General features: G+C 41.7%; 1 protein-coding gene across 2 annotated transcripts in view; it reads left to right on the forward strand.

Moving 5' to 3' along the window:
* Positions 1 to 17,551, forward strand: part of LOC127471370 (proteinase-activated receptor 2-like) — a 41,290-nt gene extending 23,739 nt beyond the window's left edge. The window contains exons 1-2 of one of the 2 annotated variants that reach the window (XM_051788203.1): positions 7,724 to 10,385; positions 14,490 to 17,540. In XM_051788203.1, coding sequence (XP_051644163.1) covers positions 10,319 to 10,385; positions 14,490 to 15,586 — 1,164 coding nt within the window. In that variant the 5' untranslated portion in view covers positions 7,724 to 10,318 and the 3' untranslated portion in view covers positions 15,587 to 17,540. Of the gene's footprint in view, positions 1 to 7,723; positions 10,386 to 14,489 lie in introns of those variants that run through there. The other variant, XM_051788202.1, reaches the window with a different exon arrangement.
* The last annotated feature ends 3,663 nt before the right edge of the window (positions 17,552 to 21,214 follow it).

The raw sequence follows: 21,214 nt of genomic DNA on the forward strand, positions 1-21,214 counted from the left end.
ATCCTAGATCTTCACAGTCCTCAAAGGTAATGGGTAAAAAAGAGGATTGTTCCTCTTCCTTCTCTTTCTCTGTAGATTTTCTTTTGGGGACAAGAAGGTTGAGAGCAAGGAAGAACTATGTTTTGCCACATCCAATGGCAAAGCAGAAACAGGATTTGAATTAGACACCTGATGTCTTTTAGGTATGGAGCAGGCTGCATACCCTCAGCAGTTTCTACCTGAGCCCTCAGCAGTTTCTACCTGAGCCCTGAGGCACCAAGGGCCCCAGTTCAGTGCCTGCAGGAATCATACTACAAAGCATACTCATGCTGGTTGGAGTTTTATTTTTCATCTTTGCAATCATAGGGCAGTAATGTGTCAGGCTCTTACAGAGCAGAGACAGCAGGACATGTTGTCCCCCGGCTCCACTGGTATGAATTGTCTTGACCTCTCTTCCGCAAGAGGATACTTATAAATCCCAATAAGGCCATAAGGAAGCTGGTTTGCTCCAGCAGGGTCAGCCTGTGCCTGCAGTTATCCAGAGGTCCAAGCTTGCTGGGGCAGCTTTCTGCTGCTCTGCCCAGTGCTGGAGGCTGGCAGGAACAAGAGCCCTCTCTTAGCAAGGAGTCAGAAGCCAGACACCAAGAGTTTTAGCTCTTTGGAATAGGTCTTTACCTGAATCATCTACTTACTTTTCATAAATTCTTCAGATCTTCATACAATATTTCACTGTATACTCCCGTGAGTATACAGTACTGAGTATATAATTACATATTTTAAATGTAATTTATAAGTAGATGTAATTTAATCATATTTCAATTATTTTCATGTGTAGACCACAATGTGCATGCTGTAAAAAAACAAGTGATTTTTTACCAGGTCAGGAAAGATAATACAGTAATGACTCCATCCTAGAAAAACCAGATCAACCAGCTTTTCTGCTAAAGCCTAGACAAGCCTAAACACAGTGGGGAGAATAAAATCCAACATTTTCTTTGTTTCAAATCCCTGGAACCACAGATTGGCAGATAGGTAGAGAAGCACTGTGCTTCATTTTGCAGAAAATGCACAGTAATAAGGCTTACGTTGAAGCTGTCACTGTCAAGTGATATGTTGAATTAAATATGGGGAATTTACCTTTGCAAGCCTAGGAATATACCTTTCACTGAGCAAACATTTGTGAAACATTTAGACTTCCTTAATTCTCATACCCATGTTCCTTGAAAATTTGCCATTAAACCCAGCAATGATAGTGAATACACTGAATAGCTGTAACAACCACACAGAATTTTTACAGAATTCAAGTGAAAGTACTGCTGCTCTTGCACTTCAGCCTTTTATACTGTTTTGCAAAAGACATTTCTTGACTGCTAGAAGACTATACAGAGGTAAGATCATATTGTTCCAAGGTATAATTAATAACTGTAGTGTAAAAGGCTTTACTTGGATTTAGCAAGGAAGCTGGTGGGTGTGAGTTCATGACCAAGCCTGAGAGAACTTCCCCCAGCTGTGAGGGAAACTGGCAGGAGATGTCCAGCCTCACCCTGCTGCAGAAATATTTGGCTATGAAGGAGAAAGAAAAAGGCAAAAACAGCTCCTCACTCAGCAAAAGCCAGAATCGTGAGCTTAGATGCCTTAAGTGCAGCAGAAATAGTGCCAAGCAATAGGACAAGAAGCAATGGACAGAAACTTGGTGCACAGAGAGTTCCACCTGAATATAAGGAAGAACTTCTTTACTGTGCAGGTGAGCACCTCACTGGAACAGATTGCCCAGAGAAGTTGTGGAGTCTCCCTCAGTGGAGATATTCAAGAACTACCTGTACACGATCCTGTGCCATGTGCTCTGGGATGATCCTGCTTCAGTAGGGAGGTTGGACCAGATGACCCACTGTGGTTGTCTCCAAACCTGACCCATCCTATGATTCCCTGAGAAAGAAGGTCCCAGGAGGAACCGTGTCTGCAGAAGCCAAGCCCAGGCTTCCAGTGGATACTGAATCAGGACCTCAGCATGAGCAGGGGCGTGAAGCCTCCGTAAGAGACCCTGGCTTGTGCCAAGTACACCACTACCTGGGAACTGGAAACAACTGGCCATCAAAAAAAGTGGATTGGTGAAGGACAGGCTCTCCCTGAATGTTGTTATGCCTGCATCTTGGGGTGAAGTATCTCACTTCATGAAGCAGTCACCTAGACACCAAAGGAGTGAAAAGTTCCTAGGATTGTTGCAATCCAGCAGAACTGGAGTAAGCACTACTGTCAGAAGAAACTATTTCACCCCTTCTGAAGGAATTAGCTGCTTTCTCCTTGCGTTAGGGGCTGATTAATCGAACTTCTGCTTCTACACTGCGCATACCCCAGAAAGACACTGGGGTTTTAGGCAAAAAGAGGGGAAAAGGTTTCCTGATTCCATGCCTTGCAGCAATAGCTCCACATTTGCAGTGGGCTCTGGTACTGCCACGCTGTGCTCAGGAGACCAGGGTAGGGTTGTTGGGGTATAGTATTGTGTGGAATCACTTCCTCCTGCCACCCCAAAAGAAGTCTGGGCCCGAACAGGAACAATGTTTCATCTAGAGGTTGCAGTGAAGTTCCTGCATGGCACTGCTGCAAGACAGCAGTTTTCTGTCCTTCCCATCCTCTAGCAGTCTTTCACCTCTTCAATGATGAAAGTGGCTGCTGTGCACATGCACCAAATAACTTGCAAATCCTAACAGCTCTACTCATTTTGCTTCTAAACACACATGGACTAAGCATTTTCATAATCGGTATCTAGATCATGACACTGCTACTTATCTGGAGTTTAAATGTTTGATAAATTTCAGCTAAGTAGAAGAAAAAGTATTTTTCTAAATGTGAGTAATAACTATGACTATGTTGTTCATGAAACTTAAAAATAAATTAATTAATCCAATTGGAAATTAAATAATTCAATCTCAAATAGTTATTTGCAAAAACTGAACTCCCTCCTCAAAATGTAATGATGGAATAATAAAATTATTTTTGGTCATAACACTAGATTTTTTTATATGGTGGTAGTCTTCAATTTTGAGCCAATTAACAGTATTGAATATAATAAAGGGTTTGTGATTTTCCCCATCATGCAGACACTGGGAGGAGGGTTGAGACACTGGAAGGGGATGAGGGTGTATCCTGCCACACTAAATAAATACTGTGAGAACAGACAAGATGGCTGTGTGGAAAGCCTGTGACTCAGCTGTGTGGATCTCTTCACGTCCTTCTTAGTATGGGGTGTTTCCAAATAACTTTCTGGAGTTCTGGCCAACTGACATGCTTTTTCCATAAAACTCATTTCTTTGTGGACACTGGGCTCTGCTTCTAGACAGACCCCAATCCTACTGATAAAATAATTAAAGAAATAGTTCCAATCTCTGCGTTTGTTAATAAGTAACCCCTAAGCAGGATAAAAGCAGTCCCCTTCCCCATCAATGATAAGGATGGCAAGACTTCCTCAAAAAACGAACTGGTGAAACAGCATTTATTAGAGGTAGAGAGAAGGGTTACACTGAAACTATGTATGTTCAAAACCAAGCTATTAGTCCCTGCCAAATCAGACAATGCCAAAACAGCAATTCCTTCTACTTGTTCTGCCTTTTGAACTCTAATGCCGTGTACATTTAAATGTCACAAGCCAGGACTGCTGCCATGTGAACTGCCTGACCCACTCAGTGCCCTTGGAGTTTTTATGCATATACCTGAAACACTCCCTCTTTTACATCAACACAAGAATGCCATCAACCAGACTAGAGAACTGATCCTGTTAAAATTCTGCCTCTTTTTGGATGAGTATCTCATGATTCTTATATAGTTGTTCCAACCATGGGCCAGCTCACAGGGGTGGTATGGGATACTGCAAGTCCATGCACATTGTGAGAAAAAAAACACTTTGGCCTTTCAAGTAATTTTCTTTTCCTTCATCCTCCTACCAGAGGCAGTTGCAATATTTCACTATCATGATGACTAGAAATGTTATAATTTTTCATGTCTTATTTAGATCACTGATAAATTAGGAACACATGTATATAACTTGGAAATGCTGACATATCAGCTAAACAGTCAGGTCAATTGCTCAAAATGGAGCCAGAAGTTAATAAATGCATGATTCTGTTAAAATTTTCACAATTAGTTGGGAAATGTGGTCAAAATGCCATATTTCATACCTGCAACTTGCAGACCAATTCAGACTAGCAGCGTATCGTAAACTTCCAAAGACTGCAGAATAAAAAAGGGGAAATAAATTGATACTGTACAAACCATAGATTCAGTTTATCTTCCATTTTGGAAAATGATATTGTGATTCAATAAAACATATTTTCTTATCTATTAAAGCAATTATGACTTTTAATTATTTAACATGGTATCATAGGTTGGACTCAATGATCTCAGAAGTCTTTTCCAACCTCATTGATTTTGTGATTCTTTTATTACAAGTGTCAGTTTTCAAGGATGAATAAGAGATAGGTCCTAAAAACAGAAAGTTAGTTAAGTGACCACAAAAAACCATTTAGAATAGGAGGGTTTTCAGATCTAGAAGCTTTGTTCCCGAGTCCTCCTTTACTTTACAATGTTGGAGTTGTTCATATAACTATTACAGCAGTCAGCACTGTTGTGCATAAATGTCATGGGCATCTGTTCAAATGAACTAAACACTCGTCACAGAGACCTTCCGTGAGGCTCTCAGAATTAATTTATGTTTTGTTCTTTGCAAATACCATTTGGAACCTAAAAAAATAGTCTGATCAGACAGATCCCAGCATTAGCAAGTGCTCAGTTGGTGCACACAGGATCTCATTGTTGCCATTAGATGGATGCATTCATTCACAATCGAGAATGGCATTATTGCTTGGGCAAATCCTAAGTTCCTCTGGAGCCATCAACAATTCTCAGAGTTCAACAATCCCTACAGCTGTCCAAAGCCTTATCTACAGTGCAATATTTACATAATGTCAATAAAACTGAGGTAATCGAAACCAACACCTTCTGAAACCGAGACACGCAGAATGCACTGGCCAAATCACAGCTCACTGGCCAATCACTGCTCACTGCAGCAGCACCTACCTGACTATGGTTTAAGTTAAAACAAGCCTAGAGCTTTAACTTGGTGTACATTTCATGAGGCTGTTCGAAGGAAGACTGTTCTTCCTTTCACACAACTCTTCCTCAGCCCATCCTTACATCTCCACTTATACTTTTCTCCTCTGTACATTTGCTGTGGATTTACTTAAACATTGCACAGTATGTTGTACTTTTGGTGAGATCTCAAGATAAAGGGATCTTGAGGGGGGAAAAAAATGTTTCCTGGTCACCAGTCATAAATCATTGCTTTTCCCCTTGATTTGTGGATTCATTTTTCATAGGCATCCCCTAGAAGTGAGCTAGAAGACAGAGGAAAAAATCTTCTTCTGAGTTCTGGGAACCTTGGTGTGACCCCCCCAGAGTTCAAGAAGTGTTTCGATGATACTCTTGGGTACCTGGTGTGACTCTTGGGGATGGACCCATGCAAGGTTAAGAGTTGGACTTGATGATCCTTGTGGGTTTCCAACTCAGCATATTCTGTGATTCTGTGAGAAGCAGTAACTGTGTGGTAGCAGAACAACACTCAAAAAATACAGAGGCTTCCAGTAAACTGAGAAGCACAGAAGGGTTGGTGGAAGCAGATGCATGAGGTAGGCAATCCAATTCTGCAGGCTGGTAGGAGCTGGAGAAATAATAGAAGTGAACAAGGGCAGTAGAAAAGCCAGTAGTCAGTCTAATGCATGCATTAGCATATCTGTAGATTATTTCTACAGTGGGTTACCCTTACTCCAGACTGCTAATAATATGCCCACAAGGCAGAGAAGGAATCAGTTCAAAAAGGATACTACCAATCCTTTCTGCCAACACAGTGACCCCAAAATGCCAAGAATTAATATGCTTGCTACTCATTTCTCCAAGTAGTAATAACAACAGCACATCAGCACAACAGAATTTAAAAAAAAGCCTGCAAGAATCTTGAAGTAGATGGGGTAAGAAAGAGAATGGAAGGAATTTCCTAAAACCAGAGTGAAATAAAATGAATCTTTGCTTCCAGAGAAACAAAAATATCCAGCTGGTGCCCATAACTGTCTTGCTTCCCAGGTTCCTTGATGGACACACAGGAACATCAAGGACACTAGTGACAGTTGCTATGTAGTACCCAATAGGCCTGCTAGCAAGGCCAACTAGAAATGAGAAGGAAATAAAGATCTGTTCAAAGGCTCAGGAAAACAAGCAAGAGAAACTACCTAAAACAGCTCAAGGGCTTTTATGAATAAGAAACAGAAGGAGGAAGTATAAAGGGCTTCATCAAATTGAAATGAGTTATCAAAACACTTACTATACTTACCGCGCTGGTCTTGCACTACTAAAGGAGAGCCTTGCTGTTCCTTAGTACTCAGATGCTCTCCTAGTTTCTAATATGCCAGGTGGCTACCCTGAGGAGAGAGTTAATGCACCAGCTCTTCTGAATAAAAATTAAATTAGTTTCTAAAATTAAATTCCTCACATTGTTTCATTTGACCCAAACTTCACCCTTCTCCTTGAACCTTTACACTGGTTGCATTCTTTGAAGGATATTTTAAGTGTTTTTGCCAGACCTACAAGACATGTTGATTTTTAAAGCTAACTTTAAAAAGTTATTTTCTAACTTTAAAAACTAAAGTTTTCTAATTTTAAAAAGTATTTCCATTTCCTCTCTCTTCCAGAACGAAGTTCTTCTTGCTCCTTAAAATAAATACATATATTTGTGTCTGATATATGGCATGAACAGCCATCCCTTACCTTCTCCCACAACAGATGTGGTATGATTACAATACACTGCACACTAAAAACGCATCTGCCATCTGAATTCATAAATTCAGGTGGAGACACTAACCAAGCTCTATATAATGAAAATGCTCCCACCCATTTATTCTAGCAAAAACTTCACGAGTACTGACAAGTGATTTGCAATTAAACCATTCAGTTCTCATTTATAAAAGGGTTCCAAGTATCTTTGACAGTCACACATCTTCATGATTACATCACATCACTGTGCTGTTAAAATGACTCAAAACCTCAGGAGTGTACCCCAGAAGGTCCCCTTTGGAGGCCCTGTGCTGTGTTAAAACCACCGCACTCAGCAGCCACTCAAAGTGCAAGGGAAGGCACGTTTCCACGGACATTCTCTGCCCTAAGGTGCACGAGACTTTCTTGATAACGTGCTCCAAACAAACAGAATTATGAGCAGGGAATTATGAGCTGGTGCTCACATACCTTTTTGTCAGTTTGAGGTATGCTTTGATAACCAATGACATGCAAGTTCAAAGCTCCCTTCAAGCCACTGTATTAAAGTGCAAGATGATTCTTCCCAACTCATTATAGTATAACATAGGAGTATATATATATATATATATATATATATATGTACACACACATACATATATATTTGTAACAGAAAAAAATATATAGCAGAAACACCAAGAAACTACCAATTTGTAATGGAGAATTAAGGTTTAATAAGCATCTACAGTAATGTCCTTAGACTTCCTCTGGCAGTTGTAGTTATCAAAGTTATTATTAAATGATAAACAAGTGTGACCAATAACACAATTGTTTTGTGTTTATTTATAATTGTTACATTTTCTTTCCTAACTCTTTGATAAATGACACACTAGAACTGCAAATAGGTTTGACAAATCTTCAATACAGGCATCTAAAATCAGCAAGGTTTGATATTACTTTGTACAGAGGTCCTGATGAGGTGAACAAGGGCAAGACCATTTTTAGTTTCTATTAAATATTTTTTAAATCATAAGAAAGAACTCATTTATAGGCTACAAACAGGGAATCTTCCTAACAAATATTATCTCTGCTGAAGGTGTTAGCTAGGAACACTAACTCAATAAATTAAATAGAACAAAGTCAGTACAAAAGCCTGGTTAGCACTGCACAAATGAAGCACCAGGAACTGCTTACAAATGCTAAATACCCTTAATTTTTTATAGAATCATAGAGTTATTTGGGTTGGAAAAGATGGTTACAAGATGTCCCATCTACAAAGTCTCTGGACAACATGTTCCTGTGTCTCACCACCCGCACAGAAATGAATCTCTTCCTTATATCTTGCATAAACCTACCCTCTTTTTATCTCAAAATATTAGCCCTTGTTCTATCTCTATAGGCCCTGGTAAAATGTCTCACCTCATCTTTCTCATAAGCCCCTCTTAAATACTGAAAGGTAGCAGTAAGGTTTCTCTCATAAGGCAGATTGATAGTTCTACATTAAAGTTGCCTGACATTCCCTCTTATAAGCTCCATTTTTTAATTGCTTGGGAATCTAATTAATTGTTTGTAAGATTTTGAAGTGAGATTTTCTTCACATCAATCACATGTTCCTGGCAACCTGTGAAAAACTAGACAAACTACAAATCTCAATTGGCATGGTTTCCTTACACTCAACAGAAGCAAAGTCCAGAGCTGCATTTCCAGAAGATGCATCTGCAGTGACTTCTACATACAGCCACAGGGCTTTTCCAACTGCAGCTCTGGCCTGTAATGGGACAGCCCAGAGCAGATTTTGTTTAGCAACAGTAATGAATCCTTTCCCCTTGTTTTCAGACCCTTTCCACTGTTGCTGGATCCAAGTTTTGAATCTAAAGGGGACAAAATGATAGACTGAATAAATTAAGAGAAAGCAAAGAGTGAAAACTGTGACTGGGCACTGGCAGGAGAGCATTGACTAGAGCAGAACCAGATGAGAGAATGACTGATCACTCCTTAGTATTAGAGATCTGAGAAGAAAAACTCTGGAGATCAGTAAAGGGAGATTAGATAAATAGCCACATGAGAAGACTGCAACTCACTAGACAAAGTGATTAAAAGCAGGATATTAAATACCCATCTAACAGTTTATAATGGTAAAACAAACAAAATAGCACTGAAAGTGAGACAGAAAGAGACAGGGAGGGAGTCTGGAGGGATGGGCTATGACTTTCCTGGTGCCTAGCAAGGAGGCTGAGACTTAGATGAGAAATCTGTAAACAGTCTTAGGTGGGTGGATGACAAATAGAAACTGTGCTTCCAGTATGTGCTTTGAGCAACTTATAACAAAGATTCAAAACCGAGAGGCCCTTGATGTTGACTCAGACACTCAAAACTTCCCAGTGCATTGACCTTCATCTCTCTGTACTCTATTTTTCCTCTGTAAAATGGGAATAATACAGATGTCAACTCCCAGCTGTATTTCATGACCATCACTGAAAATCCTCAAAAAGAAAATTTTTTCAGAAGAACATCAAATAGAGTATATTCATAACATATTCACTCAACAAAGGAAAAAAACTGAAAAAGTTTTATCACTTGGAGCCAATAAGGCCAATGGTATCCTGGGGTGCATTAAGAAGAGAATTGCCAGGAGGTTGAGGAAAGTGATCTTCTCAGCCCTGTTGAGGCCTCATCTGGAGTGCTGTGTCCAGCTCTGGGCTCCTCAGGATAAGACACAGATCTCCTGGAATGGGTCCAATAGAGAGTGACAAAGGTGACTAGGACACTGGAGCACCTCTCTTATGAGGAAAGGCTGGGGTAGCTGAGCCTGTTCAGCCTCAAGAAGAGATGACTGAGAGGGGAACTCATCAATTTCTATCAATATCTGAAGGGACAATGCCAATGGAATGGAGCCAGGCTCTTCTCAGTTGGAGGTTGGACCAGATGACTTTCTGTGGTCCCTTGCAAGCTTACCCATTCTGAAATTCCATGATTCTGTGACATTATAACACGGATGAGTAAGAAACCTGGAATGCTCAACACAGTATGCTATGAGTCGGCTGGAGTAATGCATTCATGCAAAACGCTCCTCGCCCCAGCCGGCGTGACCCAGAACAATCCTGCTCCGCTCCACCTGCAGTGGTGGCCACTCAACCAGCGCTCCTCGGCTGTAGTGGGCAGCAGGCTGGTAACAGGCAGGGCCCCACCAGCAGGCTCGGGGCCGTAAGTGGAGGGGGTGAAGCGCCAGGTGCGCTGGCACCTGCTCCGCCCCGGCACCGGCCGAGCGAGACGTGAGGCGACGCGCAGCACCAACCGCCGGCCCGCGCGGGCTGCGGGGCACCGCCATTTTGCGGGGCGGCGAGCGGACCCGCCGGCCAGACCCTCCCCCCATTTCAGGGACAGCCCCGCCGCCCTTCGCCGGGGACGGGCCCGACCCGACCGGGCTCCGCCCGCCGCCTGGCTGGTCTCAGCCCTGGCCGCGCCTTCCGCCCTTCGCCGCTCAGGTATCAGGTGAAACTGGTCGGCAGTGCAGGCGAAGCGGTAGTGGCTGGCGCGCGGCGAGAGCATGGCTGTCGGTCGCGGCTTGTGCCTGCTGCTGGTCTCTGCGATGCTGGGGGCCGTCACCGCTGCAGGTGAGATGAGCAGCTGCTGACGGGGACCGGAGCCGTCCGCCTGGCTGGGACCAGCGGGGGCGGCCGATCCCATTGAGGGTGCCGTGCTGGCCGCCCCTCAGCTGCGGGAGGGATGCGGACGGGGGCACAGCGGGGCTGGTGTCTGGACCCGGCTGGGATGTGAGGACCCCGGAGCGGACTGGGAGACGTTCCCGCGGAGTCGAGCGGGTTAGGAAAACTCGGGCGGGTGGCAGTGGGGCTGCCGGGAGCCGCGGGACGGGCTCCCTGACGGTGGGGAAAGCGCTCCACGGGCGAGCAGCTGAGCGCGGCTCCCTCCCGGCCCCCGCAGGGCTTGTGGGGCGCGCGTGGCTTGGCTTCACCCGCTGTAAAGAGAACCCAGGATGGCCTGGGTTGGAAGGGACCGTAAAGACCGTCTAGTTCCAAACCACCTGCCATGGGCAGGGACATCTTCCAGTAGACCAGGCTGTTTAAAGCCCCATCCAGCCTGGCCTTGAACACTGCCAGGGATGGGGCATCCACAACTTCTCTGGGCAACCTGTTCCAGTGCCTCACCACCTTAACAGTGAAGAATTTCTTCCTACTATTCAGTGTAAACTCTCTTTAAACTCTCTTTCAGTTTAAAGCCATTCCCCCTGGTTCTGTCATTACAGCCTCTTATAGCCCCCCCTTTAGATAAACAAAAAAACTATAAGGACCATGTTTTTGCTTTTTACCCAGCTCTGAAAAGCTAGGATTTTTTTTTTCTTTATTAGTCTATATTGAACATAAGTGCTGTTTGGGGAAAAACCAAACCGCCATATTAATATTTCACTGCCATAAAGTTAATTTTTCACTACCTTTTATAATAAACTCCATTGCCATATCTACACATGCCCTTTGCACTGTGTCTTTCTATTCTTTATTCTGGGCTTATTTACATAATAAAAGCATATGCGTAAAGGTTGTGTAAAGATTGAAGCCAAGCGTATGATAGGTCCTGTTTTCTCAAGGTATAGATTCTAGATTTGTGTTTTTCAGAGCGGGGTTCCTGAAACTAAACTGCCTTATAATAGCCTAGTTCTTTGATCTGGGTGGGGTGAGGAGTCTGAAATTTTAGGAGGAGAGGGGAGAGGGAAAAGAAGTATTCTTCGAAGTTCTAACTGGGTACTTGATTTCCTGGAGTAGGGAGGTGAAATGAGGTGAAGTGTGATCCCACCCCAGCCAAGGGAGATGTCCTAAGCCAGAAGCTTATTGCGGCAGTTTTCAAACAGGCTGATGCCATTACGGCGTTGTGGCGAATCTGGGTTGCAGATCCAAAAACCGGGGTGATCTTAACCTTAGTCCTGTGTGGTTATTACTACCATGACCTAAGCTAGGTTATTTTTGGATACTCAGTGCTGCTGTCGCTTTTGTGTCTGCAGGGTAGCCATAATCCTGCGTTTGGTATGTAGTGGGTTATATCCTCTGGACAAATGGCAAAGGTGTTGAAACAGTCTTTTGTGGGAGGAGAGTACGCTTTTCCCGTGGGCAGATTAGCAAATCAACTGCATTCTCTGTGTGTGAGTCAAGCATGGTGAAATTCGGCTTGGAAAAGAGGTCGATTGTTACGGAAAACGACAAGTGCTGAAAGAGTAAGGAAGTGATGTAGAAAATGCACATACCTAACAAAGGATTGGCTGTTCGGTGAGGGAGTGTTAACAGCAAAGAAACAGGACACTGTCTCCCTACTGCTAGTTGGGCTGACAAAAGCTGACCACTGTCTGTAGTCAGAACTTTTGAGGCTCGACCTAAAGTCAGCATAAAATCAAGACTTGATCTCGGAATTCACCCATTTAGTTTGACTGTGTCTTTAAAATAGAATAAAACAAACCTTTGTCTTTCTTCTACTAGCCTTGCAATCCTAAATCCTGTCTGTGATTCATGTATCTATCCATCCATTCACTTTAGTACAGTTCTTACTGTAGTGTGTAACACTAACTAACTTTGGGGTTTTTGGTGAGCTTTTTTTTTTTTAGACCTAACCTTTGAACATCAATTGCAAAGCATTGTTTTATATCTGATCACAAAACATTAATAAGAACAAAGTGGTAGTATTTGCTCTTTAGTTTTCTACAATAATTTGGAATGGAATACAAATAGTGTGACTGCAATTTGATAATATCGACCACTTTCTGATGGACATGTGCTTAATATAGCATTGTACACTGCATTTTATTATGGTATCCTGAGAACTGCTACCAGCTTGGAATAAAGGGTCTGTTTCCAAGTATCTCCACGATCTTTCTCAGCTGAGCTGTAAGGCTGAGAAAAGTGGCACTGCTTAGCTAGTTATCATTTCAGTGTCTGATATCTGCATAAGCTATGTCCTTCAAGCTGGTTTTATGGCTTCTCCTATTCACAGCTCAGGTTAGGGACCTGGGATATTGCTGCATTACACAATTAAACTTTCCAGTCTTTAACAGTATTGCTGGTGTAATCAAGGAGCTTGAAGATCTGAGAGCAGGATTTATATAATTCTACCTTGTTTTAATTACACTGCATATAGACCAAAATGACTGTTTGGCAGTTGAATTAATTTTCTTTAGGACGGTTGTTTAGTCAGTGTTCATGAAGTCTACTGGAAAGACTTGACTATGTCATTGTACTGGCAAAAAGTTTTCTTACACCTCAGTTTTCCAGTGAAGACTGCCTGGTCCTGGAGATTGGCAAATGCTGAAGTGGATCTAGGGTAACTATTCAAATTATTCAAAAATTCAAATGTCTAAAGAAATCAATATATATACTGTACATCAGACTTTTGCAGTAATAACTGAAAAGAAACAGCAATCCAAAGTTGGGCTACTTTTGAGAATCTATGCTGGGAAACACACATACTTGTGTATTTACATATTTCTTAAGTAAAAATTCTTTCAAATTTAAGGCGTAAGCATTTTTTCAGTGTGGAACTGTATCAAAATTCTACTGAATAACAAAGGAGTTATCCTTGAACACTCTTCATGGCTGTGCACTATTCAGGTACACAAACCTGCTTTGCTCAAGAAGACTCTCCTTTATAACTCCAGTTGGGGAGGGGGGTAGGGAATTTTGGCCAAACAAATCCACAAATATTGAGAGAAACTGAGTTAAGGTTAAAAATAATTCTCCCAAAAACAGTCAACTTCCATGTCCATACAGTTTAGCTCAGTGGATGTCTGACTTTTTGGAATGGTGCGAGTTCAAGGACATTGTCTGCTTCTGCAGTTTAACCTGTCAGCAGGAGAGGGCTGTATTGTGTCTGCAGGGGTTTTGAACTGGGCTGTCAGAAGGCTGTCCTATACAACACAGCAGTCAGGAACACCTGGCTCGCCCATATGGTTTGTAAATTCCCATGGCATTCAAAGAGGCAGAGCAAAACTTGTAGTACAGCTGTCTTATGTATGAAGCAACCATAGCTGTCAGCTCTGCCACGTGGCACTTCGAGTAGGAATTGCAGAGATTGTCTCACTGTCTTGCCTGTGAATTGGAAGGAGATCCCAGATGACTGACCCTATTGCATCTTCGTGCACAGAGTTAGTATGTTCACATTTCAATTCAGATACACTAAAATATGCATTTTTCCCTACACTTGTGCATAGCTTTGGGTATTTCATTCTGAGTTTCAATTCTAGCTTGTCTGAAGGTAACACTCTTATTTTACTGCATACCTGATTTTCAGGCCATCTAAACTGGGGAAGGTTCTGTTGCAATTATGTTAGCCTGCTGCAAAGTTTTATAAATCCCACCACTCGGGTAATCTGGCACTGCTATATGGAAAGCTAATGAAGCCCTGGGGTACTTCAAGTACTTTCTGCTGTAACTGTTCAGGTGGTAGGAGCACTTGATAGCCCATTTAACAAGGCATTTTTAATATCACTGGTGACATGGAAAAGCATATTGGTAGAATACTTGAATAAGGATACAGGTTGTCTTTTGGATAATAAAACAAAGGAAAGATAAATTGTCAAATGTTTGAAAATTGGTCTTAATTTTTCTGTTGGTAAAGCCATCTTTAAATGTTCTGAGTAAATCACTATATCTAGTTTATTTTTTAAGAGAACAAAAAGTCTGTACTTCAGTAACAGCAATGTCTTATTTTTTTAATTTTAGAGAACAGTGGAGCCAGCAGTTCAAAAGGAAGAAGTTTCGCTGGTCAGAAAGTTACAAATGCAAATAATTCTGAAGAGTCATACAAAGTGGATGAATTTGCAGCAGAAGTCCTCAGGGGAAAGCTGACTACAGTTTTTCTTCCCATTGTCTATATCTTTGTCTTTATAGTTGGTTTGCCAAGCAATGCTGTGGCCCTCTGGGTCTTTTTTTTCCGAACAAAGAAGAAACATCCAGCTGTGATTTATATGGTTAACTTGGCATTGGCAGACCTTCTTTTTATTGTCTGGTTTCCACTGAAGATTGCATACCATCTAAATGGCAATAACTGGCTATTTGGTGAAGGTCTCTGCAAAGTACTTGTTGGATTTTTCTATGGAAACATGTACTGTTCCATTCTCTTTATTACATGTCTCGGTGTACAACGGTATTGTGTTGTAGTGAACCCCATGGCGCATTCAAAAAAGAAAGCAGAAATTGCCTTGGGCGTCTCCATTGCTATCTGGATACTGATTTTGTTGGGCACCATTCCATTGTATCTTGTTAATCAGACGGTATATATTTCAAATCTTAACATCACTACCTGCCATGATGTGTTGCCTTATAATGTTTTGGCTCATGATATGTTCAGTTATTTCCTCTCACTTGCAATTGGATTCTTCTTAATCCCAGCTATCGTCACTGCTGTTGCATACATACTAATGATTAAGACTCTGAGTGCCTCCGTCATAGAAGATGGGAAGAAACGAATAAGAGCAATCAAACTCATTATTGTTGTCCTGTCCATGTATCTCATCTGTTTTACACCTAGCAATGTGCTGATTATTGTGCACTATTTGCTCCTCAAAGGCTACGGCCAGAGCTATATGTATGCGTGGTACATAATTACGCTGTGCCTTTCCACTTTGAACAGTTGTATTGACCCATTTGTCTATTATTATATTTCAAAAGACTTTAGAGACAACCTTAAATATGCTCTTATTTGCCGAACTGTACGAACAACACGGAGGATGCAAGTGTCTCTCTCATCAGGCAGATACCCCAAGAAATCAGATTCTTACTCTTCAAACCTAAGTAGGACCAATAAATCAACCTACTGAGTTTAATCTTAGAAAAGTGAACTTTTAATAGTACTGATGAAAGGATGTGAGTCACAATAGAATTATTTTGTACAAGAGAGTCTGAAGAAACGTTTCTGCATTTTAATTACATTGAAGACTGGGGGAAAAAAAGACATTTCAGATGCTCTGCGAAAATGCTGCTGACCTAGAAGTGAATTGTGGTTGAAGACATTCTTGTTCAATATAAAAGTTTTTAAAAAGCAAAATGTCTCTGGAATGTTATGTAGTGTTATTAGTGTATTTCATTAACAGATAAATCTGTTTTGTTTAATGTATTAAGCAGCTGAACAGATTCTGTTTGTAGGACCTTGCTCTGTGTACCTGCTTACACTGAAAATCATTTGAAGCCTGTAGAGAGAAGAAAGAAGAGGAGAATCCATTTCACCATCTTGGTGTAGACTGCTTATTATCTTTAGTATAATGTAATTTTTATATTGTTTTCCAAGTTACAGTGCTGTAAATACTAACAATGCAGAACCTTATAATGTTACCCTATTGAGTTGATAAGCTTAACTGGTTATCAGCTAGCACTGGGATAAAATGTTAGTTGAGATTATCCACTGTTACTTAACACTTGCCAGTACACAATCTAAATGGGGATATGTAGCAAAATTTTGATGAATAGCAGTTTGATTTTATGTAATATGTCTTGTATTTTTTAAGATATCTAAATAAGATTTTTTATAACACATTTGAGTTGGATGCTTTCTTTTATTCTTATACATGCACTTCAGTGTGTTGAGTAGTTCAACTTGCCTGGCTTCATGTAACAAAGATATTATTCCTAGCAGTGAATTAGAAACATGACAACTGTAACTGTAATGTCTAAATGGGTAAACTCGAATTTACCTAATGATGCATTTCTTTAGAGAGCCATGAAAGTAGTATGTTTTGTGATGGTATTTCAGAGGACTAAGCTAAAATAGCAATGTGTATTAACATATGTCTCATTGAGGAGCAGAGAGTTTACAGCTCTTAAGGTGACATAGAACACAAATGCTTCTTGGGCATAAACAGTTTTCTCTTCCTGTTTCCTGACAAATGCAAGGAAATAACTGTGTATTTATTATTGAACTGAAGGTATTATGCAGCATCCTTACTGGAAGATAACTACGTAAGAGGCCATAGTTTACTGGAAGGATTTGGGATGAAGAGAGTTGCACCAGCTTCACAGAAGGCTGTGTGAACTCTTCCCTCACACTGTGTGTGATAAACAGAATATCAGAATGTTCCTTATCTTGCTAAACAGCCTGCTCCATATATGGTAGTCAGTAACATGAAGAAAGAGCATCTAGTTCATGTTATTACAGCCCTACCTGTGCTCTGTCAGGAATCCAAGGGTTACAGGTTGTAAAGATGAGAAATTATCTCTATATGTCTATATAATACCACAAAGAGATTGCTTATGATTCATGGATGACTGTTAAATGGCTAAAAAGTAATATGCTTAATATAGCCAGTCTTTTGGGGGACAAGATTTATTTCTTGTCATTATTTAATCAGAAGTACAACAAGCACTGTTTATACTCTCACTGTTTCATTCCTGTCAAACAATCAGACAACTCCATTGCAGATCATGTGAAGGAGAGTGCTGATGTTCTTGACCATTTCTCCCTATAGCCTTCATCTGCAGATCAGCAAAGCAGGTTGCCAGGAAGGATCTTTCTTGCCTGCAGCAACAGTGAAGGTACATGACTAAGACTTAGATGGTACTACAGTATGTTGGAAGCTTTTTGCGAAAAAAAGTTTTAATTAATACAATGATTTATTTTAAAATGAGGTTGTACGATGTGTGACAAATTTTGGAGAATACTACTCAAGGAGCCCACAGTCATTTAAGTGAAGGTTTCCCCCTATTAGCTACATTGCAAATCCCTATCCTGAATTTAGCACAAATTATTTTGGTCCAATTAACAGAGCAGGTAGACCAGGCTGGTTGTTCAATCAATTTGAATCAGTTCCTTCAATTGAAAATTGTGTGCCTACACAGCCAGATAGTGATGGGGTAAGAACATGCCTGGGAGCATGGAGCTGGTTGATAAAACCTTTTTTGGGACAGTTGTACCCTTGGACAGGGTTGTTTGGTATCAAGGTGATCATCCTCAGCTTACAATAAATATATTCTTGAACAGTGACAACTGTGCCATTCAGGCACCAAGAGTTACAAAAAGCTCTCCCTTCCTGTGGCTGACTGAAGCATTGGATGCTAAAAAAAAAAGAAAATAAATTAGTGCAACATCTGTGAAAGCATCTGGGAATTGGAAATCAGTGTGCATGGTGTCAAGGTTTCACAAGCAACTCAACTACATGCTGCAGCTAGGAGAAGTAGAATTAGTTTGCCCCCTAACCTGGCTGTGTGATCACATTGTTCTCTTATACTGTCACAAACGCGTGACCTTGGGATAGATTGGATCATTTCTGAGTTAAAGTTAAACCAGGAGGAGGAAGGAGAGTTTACTTCTGACTTGAAACAGCGTTTGGCTGGTTTGCTGGATGACCTTTTGGCTCAGCACAAGGGAGAGGCTCGGAGTGTTTTGTTTCACCACCAACATAGGCTTGCACCTTGCAGGTGCAAGGCAAATTGAAGTACAGTTGCTGCAAAGCCTCTACCTAACCTCTGAAGCAGCAGGGAGCAAGCCTCCACCCATGACTGTAAGAATGGCTCTGCTCAGGCTGAGGGTGCATCCAGCTCAACCAGAGTAATCTTCACACCTGTGCCTCTGAAGGTCAGGAAGACAGCAAGGTGTGAAGGGACATGTCAAAAAAACAGTAGGACTTCTGCACAAGGCACCTGGCTGGCATACCAGCTGCACAGATGTGGCCAGCACCATTTGAGTGCTGTGCTATGGGACAGTGGAAATGTGCTCTGAAGTTCAGGAAAACAGGAGTCAAAGGCTGGAGAGCTGAGCTCATTGTCATCTGTGAGAAAAGCTGCTGCCGAGAAGGACTGATCTGTGACAAAGAGTGTGCATAACAGCAAAAGAAGTTGGACACAGGTACCCAGGCAGGAGTGAAAACAATGCAGCCACGTATCACATCCCACATGATACTCTCCCAACATCCACCTATTTTCAGCATAACAATTTCCTTAAGTCCCATTTGGATGGTCTACTTAGTAGTGCCTGTTGGGCGTCTTGTCAACTTCAGTTTATTCACTTTGAATGAGAATCCACAATCTTCATTTGGTGGCCCCTCATTGCTAAAGCAGAAGAGAGAGTGAATGAGTCCCTAACTGTCTTGTCCATCCACTTGAAATTTTGTAAGGCGGTATTATATCCCCTCTCAGGTACTTTCCACATTGATGTGTCCTAGCCAATTCCTTTCAGGTCAGCCACTCTCAGTGATAGTCTAGTATCCATTCTGAGACCTACCCGTTTCCATACAGAGTCTCCAAACTATACACAATATTCAAGCTGTGGATGGTATGGTGATGGCTTCTGTTTTGCTCCATGTTGCTTCCATAATAGCCCCTAATATTCAGTGTTTGCTTTATTTTTTTTATCCTACTCCTTGGCATTGAGTTGATGTTTTCATGCTTGTAACTACATCCCTCTCTTGATTGGTTACAGTAATTTTGCAAACCATAGTTCTGTATGCCAAGTTAGGATGTTAACAGCAAACTTTTGTTCAACAGTGCTCAACCCTCTTCAGGCCATTTATGAATGTGCAGAACAGTACAGGTCTGGCACCACACTGATGAGTAATTTGCATTGTGAAGACTGACTCTGAAGGTTTTCTGCTACTGTGTATTTCTTCCCTTTTAAGCAGTTACTTTTACACGAGGACCTTCCCTCTTATTCCATGGCTGCCTAGTTTTCTTTGAAAGCCTTTGATCAGAAATTTTGCCAAAAACCTTTTGGAAATCCAAGTAGACTGTATATGCTGGATCACCCTTGTTCCCACTTATGTTTGGCCTCTTCCAAGAACTCCACAGAGTTGTTAAGTCCAGACTTCTCTTTACAAAAGCAGTGGTGGCTTTTCCCCGAAAAGGTCCAGAAGTTCCTTACTGATGTCCCTTCTTAGACTATTCACTAACTGCTCAGTACAGACATTGAGATCTTGGAACTGTATTTCCCTGGACACCTCAGTACCTGCTTTTAATTGTTGATTACAGCATTGGTTCCCAGTATTCAATAATTTTGGCAAGAGATAACACACTTCTGTTACTAATTCAGCTGTTTTGTCCCAGTTTTCTCAGAACTTGAATACCGCCGTGCCCACCAAGTTTAGCACTCATTTTATCTGACTCTGGTGTGGTGTCTGCAGACATTTAACACATTGTGCTGATGTGTAGCTGTCTGGGAATCAAGCAGCCTGCCTGCCTACCATAACAGCTATTTGGGACCCAGGTTTCATGACGCGTGCATTTGATCTGTCATAGGCCCTTTGAACACAGTTAATAAACAGCATCACGGTTAAATACAGCATGAACATAGTAGTGATTCAACGGCCAGGAGTTTTACCTATGTGTTTTTTCTCAGGAGTGATAACCTTCTTTAGGCTTGCAGGTAGACATTCTCCAGGCACTATTTGCTAGCAGGACCAGTACAACAGGCTGACTACAATAGTCAGCTCTCTGTCATCTAGGCCAAAGGAGGTGGAGATGCTTCAGATAATGGAGAAAAGACTGGTGATTGTGAAGGGTGCATGGAATGCTGTGCAGAGATAGTGTGACAACTCCCTTTGATCCATAAGGAGTCACTGATCCAGTGATAGCTTTTGTGACTTGGACTTTTCAGTCACTGAAGTGTGTCTGAAACCAGCCTCCCTGGTGGTCCAGCCAGCTCCTTGGTTGCCAGGAAAAAGGGGAAAGGTGTGTCTGTGTGAACATGGAGTAGGTAAGTTCACAACTGCACTGGAGTTCAAAAACCACCTGGGATTGCTTCTGTGGTACAAACACCAGAACAGAGCTCAACAGTACCAAGATCTACCTGGTATTATCTGTGACTCTGTCAGATCCAAGCTCCAGTGTCAATGCTTCAATATTGATGCAGCATTCCAAATGCAAAGATAGCTAAAATGTGTTCACTCTGGGTACTGTGCTTTCCTGTGCCAGCTGTTGAATGCTATGTGCAACTTGTGCCAGCTTAATGCTCACCTGAATATTGTGTTTTGCCAGAGCATAAGAGCATCCACAGGAGAGAAGCAGTGAAATCTCTGATCACCAGAGCCTTAGTGTAGCCTTAGTGTAAGCCAGAGACTGCACCTTTCTCGTAAAACCTTCTACATCTGGTCTGTGGGATTATTATGGTGGTGTAAAGCAGAGTCCTGCTGCTAAAGTTATATCTGCATTTGGAGTGCTTCTCCAGTGCATTCAGGTGGTTGCAGACTTGGACTAAGCCTTGTTCCTTTGTTTTGAAGCTGTTAATAATATGCAGTAAAGAGTGTTAATGGGCACTTGTATAATGAAGCAAGACAACAAAATGTGGGAGGAGAAGAAAAGCCTAAATTTGACCACTCTAATTGTGGAAGTTAGGAGAAATGCCCCAATAACAACTCTCAGCTCTATCAGTAAGTCACCTCTAGTTATTACAGCTCCCATGACGTGTCAGTTAATGCAGACAGCTCTGTGGAAACAGTGGACAAAAGTTGTCTCTATATATTATG

This window comes from Manacus candei, unplaced genomic scaffold (assembly GCF_025592945.1).
Source record: "Manacus candei isolate 608988 ecotype Guabito, Panama unplaced genomic scaffold, ASM2559294v1 h1tg000024l, whole genome shotgun sequence".
Taxonomy (NCBI): domain Eukaryota; kingdom Metazoa; phylum Chordata; class Aves; order Passeriformes; family Pipridae; genus Manacus; species Manacus candei.